General features: G+C 23.1%; 1 protein-coding gene across 1 annotated transcript in view; it reads left to right on the top strand.

The window, feature by feature from the left end:
- Nucleotides 1-17,036, top strand: part of LOC145831224 (uncharacterized) — a 65,713-nt gene extending 48,677 nt beyond the window's left edge. Inside the window, exons 14-18 of the mRNA XM_082938373.1 lie at nucleotides 753-883; nucleotides 1,750-1,841; nucleotides 7,521-7,643; nucleotides 14,169-14,262; nucleotides 16,223-17,036. Of these exons, the coding sequence (XP_082794499.1) occupies nucleotides 753-883; nucleotides 1,750-1,841; nucleotides 7,521-7,643; nucleotides 14,169-14,262; nucleotides 16,223-16,329 (547 nt within the window). The 3' untranslated portion in view covers nucleotides 16,330-17,036. The remainder of the gene's footprint in view (nucleotides 1-752; nucleotides 884-1,749; nucleotides 1,842-7,520; nucleotides 7,644-14,168; nucleotides 14,263-16,222) is intronic.
- The last annotated feature ends 6,596 nt before the right edge of the window (nucleotides 17,037-23,632 follow it).

The following is a 23,632-nucleotide window of genomic DNA, read 5'->3' as shown; positions in this document are numbered from 1 at the left end:
TGTTGGCCTCGAGCAACAAAATAAATTTTAGTTTTGGCTATGAGTTCATTTGATTTGAGAAAAAAATTCGTGCATAGGTTTTTTATTGTGCTATAATAATTTGATTGAATGATTTTTCAATAAAGCTGTATTTGTGAAACAAACAAGATTGTTGACGTATTTTCAGCATAACCTAAATTTGTTTTAACTATAATTAAAATGTATGTTTATAAACAAGTTTATGACTGGTTAACAGAAAAATTTTTGTTACAGACTTTGAATCAATACAAGCCATTTTTAAGTTTTAATCCGCTTCAAGTCTTTGATTTTTTTTTTTTGTTATAGTTGTTTTACGTTAACCATCCTATAAATAATGAAAAAAAAGTCTTTTTTGTAGTGATATTGTAATTACTTAGCTGGAAATTGAATGCGAATTTAGTTTTCTTCGTATAAAAAGAAATCAATATTTTTGTTTTTTAATATAACTTCATTGAAATTTTCGGTTAGTTTTTGACCTCTTTGTTCTTAATAATTAATAAAACAGTTAAAAGCATTTAAAGAATATAACCGAAAACTAGGTTAATGCAAAACCGACTATAAATAAACTGTTTCAGATATATTTTTCAAATGAAGTTTATTACATAATAAGTTTATGACAATTTTAACAAATAGTTAAAAACTTTTGAACATTAAATATTGTTTAAATAATTAAGTTTTAAATCAAATTTAATATAAATTAAATATTTCAATCTTTAAATTATATATATTCATAGGAGAAAGAAACCCCAAAATACGAGTTGTAGCTTGGACGAAATGTTGTCCAAATTTACCGAAGTTGAAAAATTGGGGGGAAAAGTTTACCAGTGTCAAAACTGCAACAACAACAATAATAACAATATTCAAGGTTGGTCATCTCAAAATAACAAATATTAACTTAAAAGTTTACTGTAGTTTCAGTTGTAATAATGTTCAAGGTATGTTATTTCAATATTATAAATACAAAATTGAAAATTTACCAGTGTTAGTTTTTTTAAGAAACCTTTGTATCCTGTTTTTATACTGTAAGGATTAATAAGATAAATTATCTAAAATAAGCTTGTATTATTGCAAATCTGAAAGTTTTTACACATATAAAATTTGTATGTACTGATAATTAAAATGATTTTGTTACACTTTTAATTAATCTTTTTCAAATGACAGACAAAAATTGCTTTGTCTAGACTGGATTAGTATGGTTATTTTTTAGTACTAAAAAATATGTAGCTAAAAACATTAAAATGACCCTTAAATAATAAAATTTCAAATTTGGTCATTTCAAATAAAATATTTGTTTTTTAATATTTTTTTTTGTACTTCTTACAGTCTTTAAAATACAGGAAAAGTAAAATGTATAAACAAATGCTCAAAACAAACTGCTCATTACTTTAATTGGCAATCGAAAAAAATGTATTCCAAATTTCTCATGGGAACCAAAAACTTTATTTTTAATTAATTGGCATTGTTGTTTTTTCACTTTGTTGAGAATAAAATAATTTTTATCGTCTGTAGAACTTTTTATTTTCTGTGTTACTTTGAATGTTAAGGCTAAAATCAGATAAAAGTGTTTCATATATTTAGTGTTTATATTTTCTTAAGTCTTAATTATAAAAGTTTTTTTTTTTACTTATTTATTAATTTTTGTAATGCTCTTTTATAATAATTCTTTTACAGTTTATTGTATTGTGTTCTGATTTTTCTCAATTAAATTTCAATAATAATTTTATTTTTTAGATAAAAAGAATAAGAGACGTTCAACGCGGAAAACAAAAAGTTCAAAATTAACTGAAGCCGAAAAACAAATCCAAATATTAGATCTTCCTCATGTTAGTTAATAGAATAATAATAATTAATTGAAACAGTTCAAATATTGAACCTTTTACATGTAAGTTAAACATTAATAATTGATATAATTTTAGCAAAAAATAATCAAACATTAGATCTTTTACAAACCGAACTACCAAAAAAATGAATGAAATATTTTATCTTCTAATTTAAAAAAGAAGATAACATTTGTTTATTAAAATAAACAGGCAAAAACAAATTGGAATGATATAACTTTCATATGTAATTTATAAAAATGAAATTTAACAGGTAGAAAACAGTAATCATGTAAGTAAAAGTTGTATAAGTAAAGATATAAACCTGAAAAACAATTTAAAACATAAAGTATACCACGTATTTGTTAAAACAACATTAATTAATTAAAGTATTTAAATACTGTATAAGCATAAAAACAAGTTTAAATGTAATAAACATGCATTATTTTACAATATATCGTGTAAATTAAACAGTTTATTTCTATAAATTCTAATAATAAACTAGTGCAGACAAGTTCATGTGTTTAAATTTTCGATAGCATGTAAATCACAAATAAAAAATACTTAACATGACTTTTCAAGAGCAATGATTTAGGTATAACATGTAATTTTGTAACATGTAAAAGTTTTATGTAATTAAATTACAATTATATTATTGCAATGCCATAAAATTTCATATTTAAGGTATTTTCACAATAATTTTCACGAGTAATTTTGTTCTATGTATTTTACTTACAATTATAGTATTGTAATGAATATAATATTTAAGGTATTTTAACAATTCAAAGTAGGTAGCGTGTAACAAATTACTATAATTGAATTCATTGTAAATAACTAATAAGTATGTTGTATAATTTCAATTAGCCATATAGATAAAATAACTTAAATTACTTGAAAAACAATGTTGTTATTATTATTTTTGAATTCTGAGGATAACTATTAAATTAAATTTTTAAGTTTGCCAAGCCTTTATGAACTAAAATGTTTTTTTTGTCAATTAAAGTAGTAAATTAAAAGTGTTTCGTTTAAGCCTTCATAAAGTAAAATAGTTCGAGCATCAGTTCGACAAAATAGACTTGGTTTATTTCTATGTTTATTTAATGTAACATATTATAATCAAATAAAAACTTTTTGTCCTTTAAAGATAATTATAAATATTTTCTAGAAAAAGTAAGATCAAATCAAACTATTAAGTTTTCTTATTTGCAGTTAGCGTCAATTAGTTGTCAGTTACGTATTACATTTATAACAATTTCAATTATTTACATGTTGTAGCAACTTTTTAAGTTCATTCAACCGTACGTTTCCAAACTGTTACGTCACAATAGAACTTGTTTTTGTCTCGTGACTTGAAACGCTCAAACAACACGCTACAAGTCATTGTGGTTTAAATACAAATAAATACTTGGTTTTAAATGTTTCAAATGGCTTAAAGTACATATGTTGAATTATTTATATTTTGTAAACCTTAGTTTAAATAATAACAACTTTTGAACTAAAATAAAATAGTTTAAAAATTTGCATCGCGGTCAAAATCTGTCTTTAATTGATTTTTGTTGTCAAACCAAACCTCTCAAAGGTAGTCTACGTGGTCTAAAATTACAATTTATTGCCTATTTTAAAAAGTTTCAAGAGAAATAAACAACATCAAAATAAGCTTTTTCCAGTTTTTTTTTATATAAAATAATTCAGTCTTTAAAACTTATATTTATAAAAATAAGCTCGAAATAAAATCAATAATTTGTTTGTCTGATTGATTGTCAGGTTTTTATCAATTGCTTTTGATATAATAATTTTACAATTTAAATCATTAAATTTTAAACTTGAATTCAAAAATGCACTTATCTTAATGTTTTGTGGTTAGTGAAAGATAAAAGCTTTTCACTCATTGTAGTTAAGTAATTTTTTAATGTAATTCTTTTTAAACAAAAATGTGAATAAATACTTTAGCAAGTTTTTTGTAAATTTATATTTTAAATACTTATAGTTTCTAATTTTTCTAGCTGCATTAGTTAAATTTTAGTGTTGTTTTTTTTAGCAAGCACTGAACTACGAACTTTAAGTATATAAACTCACAAACACCCTGACAGAACTTGTTTTTAAAATATAACAAAATAAATTGCAGATGTTCAATTCAAAACGTTTTATCTGATAATTTTTATTCAAACAACATGGTTAAAGGTCAAAACTATTAACATGTTGAACAAACACACTTGTTTTCAAAACATAGTTTTAAAAGACTACGTATTTATTGTTTTTCTTATGTTTAAGTTATGAATAGAAAGTAGTTTAGATTTATAATTTTTTAAACGATTTTTACAAATTTTAATAAACAAGCAATAACTCATTTGTTAATTAAATTAATTCAAAGACTTATGTTATAATATTTGTTTTTATGATGATTGATTATAAGTTTTAAACATGAGTATTGCTCAATTTTTAATAGAAAAACTAAATTTAGTTGTTGCTTTTAGTTCAGGGGATATAATAATTTTAAAATAGTATTAGGTATTTATTGAGTTTTTTTCATATATAGTAATAAAAAACACCATTTAAGTTAAGTTGACATTTAGAAAAGCATTTACAAAATTTTACCTATATTTGCGTATGTAAATAAAGATGAAATTTAAGTGCGTAATTTTTGAGAATTTTTCCAATGATTATAGTAATTGAAAGCTAGATTAAAAACAATTTTACAAAATTTTCCTATATTTACGTATGTGGATAAACTTGAATTTAACGTGCGTAACTTTTAAGAATGATTCAGTTTTTCTTGTAATCCATTGCAAAATTTTTAATAATTAATTTTTAAACAGAAAATTTTGTTTTTTTATGATTATTTTTTTTAAAGTTCTCGATTACATTTTAAATAAATTTTGGTTACCTTTTCAGTAATGGTCTTAGTTTTTTTTTTATAAAAGAATATATTCGTAGTTGTACTTGAATAAATTTTTTGAAATTCTGATCAGAAAAATAATGTAAGTTTGTAATTATCAATTAAAAAAAAGTACATGTATTGTATTACAGTTCTATTTTTATAAACTGTAAATCAACTATACTTTCAAAATATTTTAACAAAATAAATAACCGTTCAAAGTTGTTTTTATTTTTACACAGCATCGGCTACTTGTATTTTTGTTTACGTTAGAATAATCCACCGTGCAAAATATAAATTTAATCTTGAAATTTCTGTTTACTTAAATTTAATCTCGATATTTTTTGTTTACTTTGCTGAAACCTTTTCCACGAGATTAAAATGAAAACGTTGTGACGTAATTTTGAAAAATATTGTGAAGTTTATCAAAACAATCTTTTTTTCGAAAACTTCATAAAAATAAATTACAACTACATTTTGTTTTTAAATTATGATTTAACACTAAACTAATATGAATTATTATCATTATAAAAAAATCTTCTAAAAAATTAAGTTCTTTTAAAAAATACATTTAAAAAGACAGTATAAATGTTAGCACAACTTTTATAAACCAAGCTAAACATATTCCAATAAATGTTGAGAATTTATAAATTACGATCACAAAACTATTTCAACAAATTGGTTATAAAAACATTTAAGTAAACAGTTCAAAATAATAAGTATAATTAGATAATTTAATTATAAAACATAGCTTTGCTTGAGTCTAAATTTTAAAAACACAATCAATTAAGTTGTTATTTTAAGATAAAGTACTTAAATTGATTACTTTTTGTACTATCTGTACTTAATTTATATTTTTAAGTAGATATGTAAAAACATTTTAAATTTAATAAAATGCATTAGTTTTTTTTTTTGAGGTTTTGTCGTAAGATGATTAAATACTATTATATAACCAATTTTAATATCTTATTTTTTAATATGATTTTTAGCTTAAATTATATCAATGTACTTATAAAATGATTTATTTAATCAATATTTATATAATAGGCATATTTTTTTGAATTTGTTTTTGTATAAAGTAAACGTTTTCATTTGCTAAATTGCAATTAACAAAGTTAACGATTTACGAAAATATTATTCCGGTAAAATATTTTATTTGTTTTCAACTTAATTAGCCTAAAAAACTTTATTTTGTTCTAATAATCTTAAACAGTTTTGAACATTATTTTGCAATATTTTTAAACAATGCAAGTGGTTCATAAATTAGTTTTATGCCTTATATTTTGTTTTTAAAAGATGTAGAGTTTAGAAAATAAGGTTGAAGTATATTTAATGTAGATTCAAGCCCGGGCGTGCTTAAGATTAAGTAATTAATCTTATACTAACAAAAAAACTTATGATAAATATCTTCTTATCATTTAAAAATTTTTGAGTTCGAATTTATTTTTATCCTAGATTTTTATAGTTTGTTCTTATAAGGAAATCGTTTTTTTTTTTGTCTGTGTTTTTGCTTTTAGAACAACTAAAATAGGTTGTTTTGGTAGATTTGTTTGTCAAATAGAAATTTGCGTCAATTGTAAATGCGTAAATAACAAATTGAGTTAAGCAATAAATAGAATTGAATTGAATAACAATTGTTTTAGGTACTTTCAAGTTAATTTTTACATTTTTTTTTGTAAAAAAAAAATCTTATATGGCTTTTTTAATGTTGTTTTTTTGTTCTAACATTTAAAAAAAAACTTAAATATAAAAATTTTAAATGCGTCATATAAAATTTCTAAAATCATAATTTGTTTAACACTACTTAGTTTAAATTAGATCAATAACATATTCTTATAGATTTTTTCTTGATTGAAATGTCAAAAAAACATATAATTGTAAAATGTTATAGAAGCTAGAACAAAAACATTTGTTGTTTGTCAAGATTGTACCAAGTAGAATTATCACAACTACACCTATTTAGATATTAATTTTACAATTATAAGTATTTTTCATAAACAAAAATTTTTGGTTATTATTTTTTCTTGTTTGTACAAAATTACAAAAAAATCTCTGAAGGTATATTATATTATACATTGTTAAACTTCTATAAACTACAGCAAAAAAATTGAAAAAAAATTCTTTAGACACGGGTACATAGCAATTTTTACTAACATGTTTCAACTATGTATTATTTATTTTGTAAAATTAGTCATCTATATAGTGATAACTTCTTTGAAATAAATCAAATAATGTCAATAATTTTGTTTTGAGACATACTTAAATGAAACTGAAACTTAGTTTTAGCTGCTCAGTTAATTTTATAAAGTTTAAATAAGTTTACAATTACTTAAATAATAGAAATTAGCTGAAAATATTGGTAATTAATCAAAATCCTTGCATATGTTGCCAATTAACTGCTAAAAAAGATCGTTTTATTTTTTTCTCTCATTTAAATTTACTGGTTCAAATAAGTTTGTTATTGTTTGATATTAAAATGTTTTAAATGTAACATGTTTAAATAATTCTGCTTCAAATTAATCAACTTATGTTGTTATACTAAATTGTACTACTAATATAATTTCTTAAAATTTAAAACAACGAAACAATAAATAAAATAAATATTTATTTATGCCAAATAATTTGAATTTGTTCTAGCTTCTCAACAACAATTAACAGTGTTGCTAGTATTATTTTTTACTTTTTTCGTCTATTTTAAAGCTAGTTTTTGTAAAACAGCCTAATTTCACTAAAAAATACTTTAGTTAACACATATTTTTTGTACATAAATAAACTTAAAACTCTTTAAATAACATTTTAAATTCAAACAGGTGTTAAGATTTCATTTGAAGCGTTTTAGATGGGGAAATAGAAACAGAAGGGAGAAAATAACAGCCAGCGTTGAATTTCCAAGTCAACTTAATATTACAAAACATTGCTACGGAAATCAAAATGTTAGTATTTTATTTATTATATTAAATATTTGTCGAGTTTCCGAGTCAGCTAAATATTATTAAACATTGCTACGGAAACCAAAATGTTAGTTGTAATGTTATTTTATTCTAATAAATTAATAAAAATCTAGTTTAACTTCTGAGTCAATTTAATATAACTTATGGGTATGAAGAAAATGTTATTAGTTGTTTATAAATTATTATGATCCACTTTACAAAAAACTTTTATTTAAATCCAACTATTAATAATTATAAATTTTCTCAATTTAAAGAACAGGTAATGTAAGTTTTAAAACATTAGTAAAATGACAGCAAATCAAAACCATGCAATATACAAAAAACGCGTTTCAGCAGTTTACATTTATTTTATGAACCGCAATTATTTATCATAAATGCTGCATTGTATTTTCTTAGTAGAAAGGCGTTATTATTACGATTGCATATAATTGCATTTGTGGTTTTAGTTTTAAACTAAATTAAAAACTAAAATTTTTTTGTTTAAACGGCTATAACTTTCTGCCAAATGAAACAACTCTATAGGGAAAAAGTTAAATTTGTTGGCAAATAAAAGTTAAACTTTTAAGATTAAACTGAATTTTTTTGTTCTAATACAATTTACTCGAAATTTAGCAATACTCAAATAAAAATGCAAAGTTTTTTTGAAAATTGTTAGTGTTTAAATATAATAAAAAAATATACAAGTTAAATTGTTATTTGTCTAAAGATTTTTATATTTTGTATTAAATGTTATATAAATTGTCCATAACAAAAGTTGTTATAACTGAAAACAGTTTTGATATTTGTGTTTCAAATTGGGCGTATTTTTTTTGCTTTGATATTTAAGTAGATGAATAATACATTTGTTTTTGAAGGTTCAAAAAGCTCACTTTGAAAAGAGAAATTTTTTATACTGCCATTTGCTATAGAACTCAAGTATGCATATTAATCTAAATTTAACATGCAAAATAATTTAAACTATTCAAGTTTTTAAATAAAAAAAGTATGTTAGAAAATTCAATCAATTACTAATTAGTAATTCAGTTTGATGAATAACATACGACTTGTTTTATATAGTCAGTATTTAATTATTTAAAATATTTTTTAATTGAAAGGATTAAATTATCACAATAAAAGGATTAGTAGTGTTTTATAAACAAGCTTATACTCTTTTCTATTTTTCAATAAAAAAAATAGTTGTATTTTTTTAAGATTATTATTATTCACATCAATTAAGATATTATTTTAAATAGTAAATATTCTTTTTTAAGTTTAAATTCTGGCAAGCCAATTTATTATAAGTTTCTTACTGTTTTTTTTATTACTTCGCTGAACAAATTGTTAATGATTAAAATAACTGTTACTTTCCAGCGTTGATAAAGTATTAATCTAGACAGCTTTATAAGACAGCTAAATAAAAAGATTAAAGCTACAAGAATTATAATTACTGCAAAAATTATTATTATTACCAAAACAGTTGATAAGTTATTAAAAAAGAGTGAATTATTGTAATAGTGATTGTTTTATTGGAGTACCTAAATTTATATTAATTATTATTTAATATTTTTAAACGAAGTAAAAAAAAACTTGACATTTAAATCTGTACCTGTTGCACAATATTTTGTAACATTTTATTTTATGTTGCAAAACAAGTTATTGATTTATTTTATATAAAACAACACGACCTTTAGTCAATGTAAATTAATTTATTTTACCAAATCAATAATGTAAAAGTCAACATGTTTATAAAAGTTGTTTTTTTTTTTTTGCAGGTTTAATTTGAGCAAAATCATTATTTTTTACAGTTTAATTGAACTTAAAAAACAGCATTTGTTTTATAACTTTAAAGTATATATAAAGTTGCATAAAAAATAATTAAAAAATCAATATACAAAAACAAATAAGTCTAATTTCAAAATTTATATAATCTTCTTTTTTTTTGCAATATATCTATTCACTCATTTAAAAAAACATTGACCTAAATATTTAATTAAGATGCATATCTTTAATAATTGTAACTGTTTGATTTGTTTTTATTCATTTAGCTATTTCTCAATTATGATTTACTGTTGCTACTATTTAAGTTAGCTGTTTAGATAACAAGTAGATCAAATATTAGATAAAAACAACCTAAATTAAGTTTTAAAATTTGTTAAAATGTTTTCTACTGTTACTTATTTTTAAATTTATTGTTTTAGTGACAAATAGATTAATTTAAGGTAAAACATAACTTCAAAAACAATGTATAAAGTATGTTAGAATTATGTTTTTACTAAAAGCCTAAGTCACGTATTGAGATTTGTTATTAAAACAGACGATTAAATTTAATGCTTCTGAAAATATTTTAATCTATAATAACTTCTTTGTTGAAAGCAGCAGTTTAAATCTGCAAAAACTACAACAAAATTTACTTATCGTGAAGTTTTATCTACAGCTTAAGTCATGAGCACAAAAGGTTTTATTGTGTTTCTATTTAGTATTGAAGTTTTTATTGGTTGAAAATTTGCTAACTCCCGCTATTTTGTACAAAAATAATTATTAAAGTTGTTTTTAGTTATTAAATTATATTATACAAATTAAAGTTTGAAAAACTAGCAAATCGAGCTAATCTAATCCAACAGTAAAGTTCACATATTTTCACGAATGATTCTAACGCAAAAATAACTTTTAAACGCTGCAATTCAGTCTGTAAACTGCGTAAAATTTTATCTCATTTTTATTATTCCAACTATTTGTTACAAGCAAGTTATTTGTTGCTGAAATTTGCCCGCACAACAAGTTAATAACCTCCCTTGTTTAAAGGACTTTTTAATATTTTGTGTCGAAGTTACACTAAAGGTAATATTATTTAAGCTTTTATTGCTAATTTAATTTTAAACTGTAGTTTCAACTTTTATTTTGTGAAAACTTTCAAATAAGTTGATGTAAAAATATAGAGTTCTTAATTTTATTTTCAAATAAAACGCACTACAACTTGAGTTCACTTTCAAAAATTTGAATTGATTTTTATAATCATCTAGTTTTAAAGTTCAAACTAAAATATAAAACATTTTGTTTTAGTTTCAGATATTGAAAGCTTAATGTTGTAGAAACTATCGAAGTTGTTTATGTAAACAAAACAAAAAAATATTTTAGCTTCAAGATCTAAATCTAAACGGATAATTTTTAAGCCAAAAGATTATATTTAAATTATTTATGAACTTTTCGTATTAAAAATATCACTTAAATGTTTTTTTTTGTACAAGGTAAAAATAGAGCACTTGAATAATATTAAGTGCTTTTAAAAGTACAGAAAAGATCTTTAAAATACAATTGTTATTTTTTGTTAAAATTCATTGTTTAAGTCCTTCAATATATTTACTTGCTTGTGTATTACAGTATTTTTTTTTTGTTATTATTGTTTGAAATTTCTTTAACAAAGAAAATGTTTTTAAGCTTTTATAAACTTGAAAATTTTTTGTTTGCTTTACGAAACAGACTTTAAAGCTGCAATCTTAAAAACAAGTTTTAATGAATGAATTTCGCACAAATAAAATTCTTTATAGTTAAAACTCCCGCTAATTTTAACGAAATGTTTTATTTTATTCAAAAATTTGTTTTTAAACATACAACTATATGAGTTTCTTAAAACTTTAAAAACATGATTCACAAAAAAAGCTGCAAATTTTGCAAACATTTTTGCATCACGTTTAGCAACTGCTTGTCTACATAATTAAAAATAATTCACTTTTTTTGTATAAAACAATACCAAATATGTATTTTCTATAATACTCTAAGTAATAACTATACAACTTTTGGAAACTAATAAAATTTTAGAAAACAAAAACCGTTTTATTTAGCAGTTCATTTAACATTCAATCATTATAAAAAGTTATTTCATAATATTATTTTAAACAATATATTACAACTAAAAACTCGTATATTACATCAAGAAATAATAAAGCAACCTTTTCCAAATCACGCACTGAATAAAAGACCAATAATAATAAACTTTGAAACTTTACTAAGTTAAACTCATAAACTCTGATTAACAATGAAAAAGTTTAAATTAAGCACACATTCTTGTTCAAGCAATTTTTTTCAAATCGCGCATAAAAGACCAATAATAGTTAAACTTTGAAATTTTACGGTTTATTGAACTCATAAATTCTGATTTAACAATGAAAAGTTGTAAAAAAGTATTCTTGTTCGAGCAACATTTTTCAAAGCACGCATCGACATTGTTGCTCAACGAAAGTTGCTCATCGTTTTCAAAATGTTGGAAAATTCCCGCTGTTTTTGTGACGTCACACATTAATTTTATAATGTAGGTGTTTTTCGCGCTTTCCATAAATTGAAAATTTTTGTCGTTGAAATAAACAGAAGTTTGATTTGATTTATTTTTCTTTTTCATTGGTCTGTGAAGCATTTTATTTACATTTGAATTGTCAAATGCTTGGAATTTTTGTTTTCTTATCTAAAAAAAAATTATACGCGCTTTCAAAATAAAAAAGTTTTGTTGCTGATATAAATAAAAGTTTTTTTTGCCTTAAATTATTTATGAATCTTTTTATTTATATTGTATTTTCAAATTCTTATAAATTTAAAACCGCTTTTTGACATCTCAAAATTTTTTGTTGAAATTCATTGAAATATTGCGCGTTTTCTTGTAATACAGTAGTTTATTTTTGTTGTAAATGTTATTAAAAAGCTGCAATTTTATACTTTTATGTAGCAACGTAAATTAAGCTGTTATATATATAAAGTATTGTTTTCATTGTTTTTTTTATAAAGAAACAAGCGATTCGTATATACGTTTTTATTTAAACATGGTTTGCAACTTTCGTATTGTTTTTTTATTTATTAACAACTTTTTTGACAAAATGTTATTTCAACTTTTTTTATATATTGCGCGATTTTCTTGTAACACAAAGATTTTTTGTTTTAGAAAAAAAAGTCAATTTAAGTTTTATGCTTTTGTTTTCATAAAAAATTAAATTTGCGTAAAACTTAGCTTTATTGGTTAGCTTAATCTTTTGTTTAAAGTACTGTGTGGGTTTAGTTTTTATTTAAAAGATTTTTGATTTATGTATTGTAAGTCTTTTTATGGTTTTTAACAAATTTTTAACATGAATTGTTTAATTGAGGTATTTAATTTATTTTAACAGCTGTCTTATATTCATTTCCTGGTAATAAATTTTTATAACCCAATAAAAAAACTGTAAACAAAAAACTTAAATTGAAACATATTACTTCAACAATTGTCAATATTGTTCATAATTTTATATATATGAACCTTTTCTTTTAAAACTTTTAGTAACAGCTGTTTATTGTTCATTTCCTAGCTATAAAATTATATTACCAAATAACGAAATGGTAAACAACCAACTCCAATAAAACTCAATTCCTTGAACAATTCTCAATACTGTTCAAAAATGAAACTAAATTTTTCCACGTCAGCACAATATGACGTAATAATTGATAAAAATTGTTTATTTTGCAACAATTATAAGCCTGTTTCAGTTTATGAGTAATAAATTAATAAGGTATTGACTTTTATAAGCTGTAATTGTGTAAACAATTAGTTGTTTTACTATTCATTTATTTTCTTTCTTATATGAATTTATATTTAATGATTTTTTACCACAGACTTATTGAAGTTAGTTCGACAAAAAAATAAATTGAGAAAAGTTATTTTTGTTACCAATTAAAAATTAAACACCATTTTAAGTAGAGAGAAAAACTTTTTGTTTTGAAGGAAAATATTAAGGACTAATTTCTCAATTATACATTTTTGATAAGTTTCAAGTTCTCAGTATTTCTCATTATTATTAGTTCCGCTTTTATATAAGAAGTCACAAGACACAATGATACAAAGTATTCATAGCACGCTTTTGAAATTAGTCAGCAATTTCTATAATGACTATTTTGTTAAACTAAACGTTTTTAAATCAGAGTTTACTTTGTTGTGTCTAATATTATCAAGTAATTTGAAAAAAAACATCGGCTAATTGTTGTTGTTTGTTGATCGTACTAAAACGAGCGTGCCAGATGTCTTGCTTAGTGGACAATGTTTTAAACGTTGCACGGCAAATGACAATGCTGACGTCACTGATCATTGCTAGCAAATGGTTGATTAATGTGAAAGCATGATAAACCGTTTGTAGATTGACGACTACAAGTCTTCGGTTGTAACTGACTGATGAGTCCTAATAAGGACGAAACCGGTCTCAGTCTACCGAAACTTGTGGTCTGATGAGCGAATTGGCGTGACCAACCCTATTGTAATTTAAAATACTTTTTTTTATAAAACTTAGTCAAACCTTGTGTAGTACATGTAATTATGTTGATAAAAAATTTAAGGACGATATTTATATATATATTTTTTTTTTATATTCACTACAGTAAGTATTATAAATGTGATAAATTTAATTTTATTGTACACATGGTACAATCTTACTTTTACAGTGATTATTAATAGTGATTAGCATTATTTTGGAAACCTTTGTACATGTATTTATTCTATTAACTATTGTTAATATTTTACAGGACACGTGGTATGACCTCACTTCAGTAGTAATTCACCACGGCAGAGGTTTCGGGAGTGGACATTACACTGCTAGATGCTGGAATCATATTGGAGGTAAGAATATAAATTTAATGTGTTATTTAAGGTTGTAAATATCAAAACAAAATGTGTTGAACATTAAAAATAAATTTTTGACTTCAATTAAAAACTAAAACTTTACATGTTTAGTTTCAATGAGTTAACAGAAATTGTTCGCCAAATTAAATTTGTACAACATACCTTTAACATAAAATTGACAGGGTTGCCAAAAAACCTGGAAAAACCTGGAATTTGATAGTCAAGGCTTTAAAAAACCTGAAAAAAACTGGAATTTCAGAAAAAAAAAAACTGAAATTTTAAACAATTTTTTCATGTTAAGTCGTAAAATTGTAATTTGACACAAAAAATCTACTATTTAGATAAAAATTTTGTCATCATCAATTTTTTTTTTAATAAAAAACACATTTAAAGTAGCTTGTTCACCAAATTAAGTTTGTACATAGCTTTAGCATAAAATCATTGTAATAATTAATAGTTCAAAAACATACATCTTCCATATAATTTACATGCAATCTGGTAGAAAGATAGAGCCGTAAAAAGTTACTCAACTTATGATGGCGAGTAATATTGAAATTTAATGCTTTTCTATGTTGAGAAACTCACTTTAACCTTCTTTCCAAAATTTATTTTAAATGCAAACTTAGAAACTTCCTATTGTCAAACCTTTGTAAAATGTAAATTCGTAAGAAAAAAGTTATCAGCTTAACTGTGAAAACGTTAACAAGTTTGTGTCAACCTAGAATTTAAATGTAATAATTTTCCAAGCTTTTTTCAAAAACTAAATGCAAATTCGTACAAATTCTCCCAGTAAATCTGTAATTCATAATTATACATCATAATTAAATTGTATATTATGCCTTACATTCAAAAAATTTTTAAAGTTTATGACAATTTTTATAAACAAGCAAAATTGAATATTTTAAGCACAAGTTTTTTTTTCCACTTAACAAGCTTACCGCAAAAAACTTATTTAAATGCAAACTTGTTGTGAATTTCCCACCAAATCTGCAATTCATCCGTCATTTAGCTCTCTACCGACTTTAGCGGCAGCTTTGAGCAACGTCAATTTCAAAACTGTAAATAATATCACCTACATAAATTTCTTTTGTTTTTATTTGTTTTTTATTCCAAAATTTGGTTAGATAAAATACGATAATATAATATCAAAAAGTTTAAAAGTAATCATTTATGTTACTTTTGTTATAAGCATAATATGTTAAGGTTTTTACTTTTACATAAATAAATAATGTTTCTTAATTAAATCTGTAAAATAGTTTTTTAATTTATTACATCCTACTTTAATTTATTAAAGTAGTTTTTTAAATTAATAGTTTTTGATTTCTCATGAACTATGATAATGTAATTATTCATAAATAGCTGAATATTAACAATTCAAGTTGTTAAAAATTTTTATGTAATATACTTGGTCATTTAAATTAAACAACACCTTAACTGATATTAAAGTTATGTTTTAATTTTGAAAGTTTATTTGGATAAAGTAACATTATATATTTCTGTAGGTTTAAAAAAGTTATTGTCTTTTTTTTTTTAGTTTCTTTTTTTTTATATTTATATTTTTTACTTCTATTTCTTTTTTATCTTAGTTTTTCTTAGGAAATCAATTCCAAAGCAGTAAACCATTAAAATTCTAACATACAATACTTGATTTTTTATGGGCATATTTTGTATTTTAAAGCTTATAAATTTTTTTGGACATTAATACACAAAGCCTTAATAGAAAACAATAAAAAATTATCTATTTCAAATAAGATCGCTATTTTTTTAAGACTTTAATATTTAGCTTATTTATAATTTAAAAAACTAAAATGTGCTCTAAAAAACTTTATGAAATTTTATTTGTTATATAAATTTATTTTGTCAGAACACAAACATTTTTCACAGGACTCTGCGATTTTGTACATTTTAACAACAAACTAATAATAGCTGATATATTTAAAACTAATACTATTTACAGGATTCTGGGTTGATTGCAATGATGAAAAGTTGAAAAAGTGCACATTAGAAGATGTGATGACTTCTCAAGCTTACATTTTGTTTTACACCAAAAGAAAACTGGTTTAAAGTTTATTTGGAGTGAACGTGTGAAGAAATACACTGATTATTGAAAAACTAAAAGTTATGAACAATTTGAATGAAAATTGCAGAAAAAATTATAATTTTGGAGAAATATGAAGAAAAAAAAGAGATCTTCAAAATTTTGAATATAAATTATTTATATTTAAGGTTTTGGTAATTTTTTTCAATTTGTTGCCAAAACTTTTATTTTCTGGTACAACAACTTGTTTTATATAAAAAAATATATTTAATTTATTCTTCGAAAATTCTAACTTCCTTTCAGAGCTGTATTTAACAAGTTTATACATTTATTTCATTTTAATGTTAAGAACAATTTCATCTAAATAATTTGAAGCTTAACACCTTAAATTCCTAGTAGACTCTGAAACACAATATAAATTTTAATCACAAATAAACGTAATATAAAAAAATAACAATTTATAAGTTTATGTGCTGTCTATTTGTTAATTTTATAGTTTTTTAATACGCCCGCAATTGGTTTTTAGTGTGTGGCTGTATGAAATTATTTTGCCAAAATTACAGGCATTTGTGTTTTGATTAAACATTGAAAAAGTATCTGTTTACAAGCTTTGAGCGTTTAAAGTTGTTATATTGATTTTTCCAAAGCCTTTTTTTGTTTACAAAGTTTGCCAATACATTTTGCCTATTGGTTTTTGTTAGATTAAAATAAAACTTGACAATTTAAAACACAAAAATAACCAATGGTTGCGTTTGAGTAACAAAAATAATTAAAAAATTAATGACAAAAATATTTGTTTTTTATTTGTTCTTTTTTTATTTTGTTTTCGTTTAAAGCCATTGTGAAGTAAAAAATTGTGTTTTTATATTTTGAATAAACAAAAAAAAACTTTGATATATGTTGATTTTTATTTATTCTTTCTTATTTTTACTGTCGTGATCTATGCTGTACTTAAGCATAGAAGGTTTAACGCAGGAAAAGTTCTACGAATTTGTCAGACATAGTCTTAATTAAGTTATATACAGGTTTATACTTCGTCTAATGACCAATTTATAACTATTAGATTAGCGCAAGCTTTAGTTTTGTGCCATATCAACTAAGTGCTTACTATTTTAATAGGAAAAAATGTTAAATATATTTTTTTAAAACTGAAATCTTGTTATGTATTACAATCTTCATTCCCAACTGTCAAATTTTTAGCCATCTCATTTAGTACAAACTAATTGATGAAAAAAATAGTTGTTACAACACAGTGTTTTTGATACGTCTAAAAACAGTAGTGGTTCTTGTAAGTTATTGAAAATAAACTTTTTATTTAGTTTCTTTTGGTTCACGATTTGTTAAAAAAAAAACTAAAACTAATGTATAAAATCATTAAAGTCATCTTTTCCTAAACACACATACATAATCGCCCCCCTTGGTAGAAAACAATCGCCCCTTTTGTTTAAAACCTCAAGTTTTACTTATTATTTGTCCTCCTAACTAGTTACTTTGGGAGGGGAATTCACGGAGCTTCACTTTTGTTTAAACAAAAAACGTCTAATTTTAAAATAATTTAGCAAACTAGTTGTTTTGTTTTTAGAAAAAAAATTGTTTAAAAATAAATTTAAAGTCATTAAAAACCTTAATTGGAACATGCAAAGAAACTTTGGGATAATGATTTAAACAAAATTATACTATCTGTAAGCTTCTAGCTAACCCTACTTTTTTGACAGTAATTAGTATTAAGATCATCAGGTAAATGTATTTATTCCTATAAATATACGTGCGTCATAAATCAGTATTTTTAGAACTACAAAGAACTCTGTATTCCAACTATAAAAAGTAACATATACTAGAAACAAACTTTTGTGGTGTAAAAAATTTATGAACCAAATTTTCGCATGAACAGCAATAAAGTATACTATAGTATAAAGTTAAAAGTTAGTCAGTATGTATCTCAAGTGCGATAAGAAAATATTTTCTTTTTTTTTTTTCTTAATAAAAAGTATTATGTAACTTTTTGCGGTGTACTTCAAACATTTTTCAACCAAGAATGTTTTTATGGGTTAAGTCTTAGAATAATCGGTAATTAAATAGTTCAAGTATCGTTGATAAAAACAAAACATAATGATGTGTACAACTACAAAGAACCCTATTCAACTTTAAAGTAAAATACTTCTTTTTAACAAAAACGAGCTTTCATAATGTTTATAAATCAAATTTCCTGTTTGAACAGCAATAAAGTACACTATAACTTTAAATATGAATTAATATCAAAAAAAGTAATAAAGCGTGGTATTAAAAATGTAAATACAAAATACAGGCTTTATTATTTTAATAAATATGGTATTAACAAATAATATATTGAATATTTACAAAGTATAGAGCTAGTTTTAATGTTTTTTTAAACCTACATCTCCAGATGTAAAATAATTTTGTTTTAATTTTTTATTTCTACAAGCTTGTTTTACTGTATTTTATAAAAATTTCGACAATTAGTATATACACTTTAAAAAATATGCATTTATTTGTTAATTATCTGTATCATTATTGGTATTTTTTAGTTTCCTGTACAAGACAGATATTCATAGTTTATGACTCGATAACCGTAAGGTTCTTCGTACACATTGTTTACAACCAAATATCTTAAGCGTTTTTTATCGTTCAATATACTAAAGTTTGTTGAAACTGGTCAGAAACTTTAATCAGGAACAAACTTAGAATAAATAAATTATAAATAATATAAAGCTAAATTGGAAATTTTAAATTATTTGTCGTAATAAAGCTAATAGCAACAGGTTAGGGTGTAAATTGCTAAAATACAAGCCACGTATTGTTAAAGTTTCTAATTGATTTTTTGCAAACTTTCGACCGTAATGTTTTAAGTATATTAGTATGGTTTTAACTTTATGACCTTAAAATTTGTCCGGAAATTTTTGCCCTTTTAGTAAAAATGATCTGAAAACAAAACTTTCGTTTACCTCCTTTTTTTTTTGAAAAAGCGGTTCTCAAAAGCGACAAAATAGGAAGAATTCGTTCAAACTTCATATTTAATCTATTCAGCGATTGCTTGATTAGTTTTTGTCAATTGGACAAAGAAGATTTAAAATATTTTTTTGCATCAACTAAAGACTGAAATTGACAACAAAAGCGATGTGATATAAAACCTGACTTTAGTTGTAGTCAAGAAAACAGTAATTAGGACATTGTTATGTTGTGATGGATTATAACCTGGAACACAAAGCCGTTAAACTTTATTATTTTAAGATCTGTCGAGCAGTTTGCGCTGCTTTCAGTCAATCCTTAAAATCCTGCTGACCCTAACAAAGGGGAGATGTAAATCACTTTTCCCAGCTTGAAAAACGCAAAGTTTTCATTAGTTCTCTGCATTCAAAAAACATGTACAAATCAGTTTTTCAAACCAATAGAAAACTAAAACAGACAAAAATATCTCAACTGGCAAATACTCTTGCAAGGTTTATATAAGGGAAGTTTCAACGTTTATGGTAAATTTGTCACTATCTTTCCATGAACCTGAAAAATTGACAATAAGCGTATTTGTCCCAAAAGACAAAAAGTTAATTCCAAGAAAGTTCTTTACACCTTGCATAAATTGAAAGGAGAAGCCAAAACTATGATATACTAGAGATGTAAGTTACTACCAGTATTAAGTTTGTGCAGTTCCATCTTCAATTAAAAAATTAAATAAAAAAAAGTCGATGCTTAACTGAAATTAAACTATAATTCGGAATGTAATTTTGAAGAAGATTGAAGTTAATTAAAGTGGTTTACACAAAGGTTTATGTAACTTACTAGGTAATAGTTTATATGTTTTTTTTTTGTTTTCGACATAGTTGCTTTATTAATTTTCGCGTGATTTTTTAGTCAAACATAATCAACTATTAAATGATAATGCTGTTTGTATTTGTTTATTTATTTTTTGTTAAAAATTCATCATGTTTAAACAATTTTAAAAATGACTTTATAACTTTTAGTTTAACAGGACGCATAAATGAACTTACATACAAAATGTAACTAAACAAAAAGATGTGTATAACTTTTTAAACTAGTCAGTTATACAATAAGTAAAACAAGTTTTTAAGAAATTATAATTCATAAACTTTTAATTCAAAAATTTACAACTCACTAAGATAACTTTATTTTAATTATTTATGTTTTTCATAGTATAAAAATATATTTCACTCACATAACTTTAGAAATTATTTAAATGTTTAAACTGTTTTTTCATTATGATTTTCTTAATTTACTTTAGTTAGGATTTCGATAAAAAACCACTATAGAGTCTGTATTGCTAATTTACTGATTATCTTATAACACGGTAGTTGTATAAAAAAAAGTTATTTAATATTTTAGTTAATAAGTAATCTCTCAAAGTCTATACCTAATAATTAAAGCACTCAAGTAGTCTATTTTTATACGTCTATTATCATTATAAAGTAAATTATAATGAAATATGTTTTAAAATTACAATCACGCAATGACCGATTGTTATAGCAAACAGTTACTGTTTAGTACGTTGATAAATATAAATCTAACAGTTTAAAGTTAAATGTATATATTTTGTTAGTTATTAAGACAATGTGCTAATTTAAAGTTGACATCTGTTAAAGTTACAATAAAGACTTATTTATTAATGTTATTTTTAAATGGCTGTGATAGTTATTGTGTTTAAGTTGTTTTAAAAAAACATATTGATTTTTTTACTTTTATAAACTGTATTAAATTGAATATAGTGATTTAAAAGTTATCATAATAACTTCTTTTTTTTTTTGTTTACTTCATAAGGTTTAGTGAATTAGCTACTTAAGACAAACAATGTATCTAAATCCCTTCCCTGTTGTATATCTAAAGTATGATATATAAGTATTTAATTATAACTAACCAAATTACTTTTGAAGATTAGATATATTTGTTTAGTGACTCAGAGACAAAAAAAAATATTAAAACTCATACAAAGGTAATACTCATAGTTATTAACTGTAAATTGAAATAGTTTTCTTTAAAACAGTAATCAGTTGTTATTTAATCCTGTAACCTTAAAATATTTTTTTACTGTTTGCTTTACCATTGATAAATAGTTATTATTCAATAATCGATTGAGGCTCAAGCATCGTAATAATTAGAAAAGTCTTTTTTACTTCTGTCGTGACGTAAGACCTAATCAACACAAATTATGACTAATGATGTACAAAAATATTAAATGAAGAATAAGTAAAGCAAGTAAAGACTTGCTTGTTGAGATTTATTCCAATTTATTCTTAATAAGGTATAGAGCTACTATCTTAACGTAAAATTAACGGTATACTAACGAAATCCACCCACGTTCAAAATTCACCCAATTTTATTTTCTTTATTTATTTATTTATTTTATATACTTTTTGCATTTTTTTAATCTGGTTTTTATTTAATTTTTACTATCACTGTTAACCCTAACCCTTACCCTGGATCAGTAAGCGGTTCTCGAATTTGACTGGGTGGATTTTGAACGCGGGTGGATTTTGAACGTGTCCCAAAATAACAAGTAAAATCATTTTTAATCTATGATACTTTTTTTTTAAGGTGTTATATGCTTTGTTTTCGGATTCGACGCTATTTAGATTATAACACTTAAAGCTATAATAAAAGCAAAAACATGAAAAATATATAAAGTTTATTACTATAATTATGTTCAGCTACAAAAATGTTCTTAATACTCCTCTTAATGCTATTGAAAAAAAAATACAACATATAACTATAGTAGTTATTTTTCAAGTATATCTAGAAACAATACTAAATTGATAAAATATATAATAAGTAGAAATTAAAATGTTGAAACTATTTTTTAGAGTTGTATTAACGTTAAAACTTCAAAAATACAAACATAATCTTTTCTCTTTATTTTTAAAAATTTTTCATTGTTATGCGTCTATTAAAATACTTTTATGAGTTTAATACGGTTCAAATCAACAAATATTATTTTGAGAAAAACTTAAATGTTAGCCTTCAAACAAAAAGTAAAAGTAAATAACATATAAATTAAAGTGATTAGGTTGATTTTACTGTTTTTTAAACCATCATAAAGCTACTTAGTTATTGTATGACCAAATAAAAGTTATTGAAGTATAATATTTAAATAATTTTGTAAGTGTTTTTGTGACGTAACTATCGACTAAACACAAACTATTACTTGGTAGTTTGTAATATATAAAAACAAGGTTTGATAACAGCCAAGAAAAAAATAGAAACATATGTGTTTCATTGCTCACTATACAATGTGTATTGTAGAATGTTAGTGACTATTTAAAAAGTTTAGAAAGCTAAATTATTTTTTAACCGAAAATACGAGATCTAACGAAATTGAAATCTTAATTTCATTGAGAATCTTGTTTAAACTAATTGGAATGTAACGAAGTTAATCTATTCCAATCACACCACCCTATTATGTTAAATTTTACTCATACTTTTTAGTAAAGAGTTTAAAATTGTCATACAGAAAATATTTTAAACATTTCATAAGGTTTTCTTAATAAAATACTAAACACAAACAATAATTTCCTGTTGTGCATATAAATTATAATATAAACCATCCGATTTATTTTTAAACATTCAATACAATTGTTTAGTAATAAAACTATCAATTATTAACTCTTATAAGGAGTTAAAAACCAGTTGATTATTAATCTTATAAACATTTAGTTTATTTTACAATTTACTTTACCACTGATGATCAGTTTGTTTAATTGTTAATAAAATGAGGCTATCATCATTACAATTAGACAACTCTACTTCAACTAAATCATGACGTAAAAACAACAAAACACAAAGTATGGTTGTATAACATAAAATAAAATTAATAACAACAAGGTAAGTTAGGAATTTGCTTGTTGAGAATTATTCAAATTTATATATAAAGCTACTATGTTTGTTTGTTCAAGTGAAACCGTTGTAAATATATGGTTTAATTTTTTTATATATCGTACAAAAATTTTATAATATGATATATTTTCAAATTCTTTATTATCATAAGACTTAAAGCTGTAAGTATTAGCAAAAGTATGAAAAAATAAAAAAAAGGTATCACCATAATTATATTAAACTTGAAAAATTTGCTTAATACTCCTCTAAATGCTATAGAAGAATTAAAAAAACAACATACGACTACCTTGGTTATTTTATAATTACTTTGTTTTTTAGAAGCTAGACTTAACATTACAAATATATTAAAAATAAGTAATGAAGTTAAAATTAGCATTAAAATAACTTAAATATTTCAAAAATACAAACATTACCTTTATTTATTAATTAAAATTCAACTTTGATGTGCAGCATTTAAGTGACTTATGTGAA

Source organism: Thalia democratica, chromosome 3 (genome assembly GCF_965202585.1).
Source record: "Thalia democratica chromosome 3, ktThaDemo2.hap1.1, whole genome shotgun sequence".
In the NCBI taxonomy this organism is placed as follows: domain Eukaryota; kingdom Metazoa; phylum Chordata; class Thaliacea; order Salpida; family Salpidae; genus Thalia; species Thalia democratica.
The sequence above is the reverse complement of the archived record's forward strand: the minus strand, read 5'-3'. Positions and strand labels throughout refer to the sequence as shown.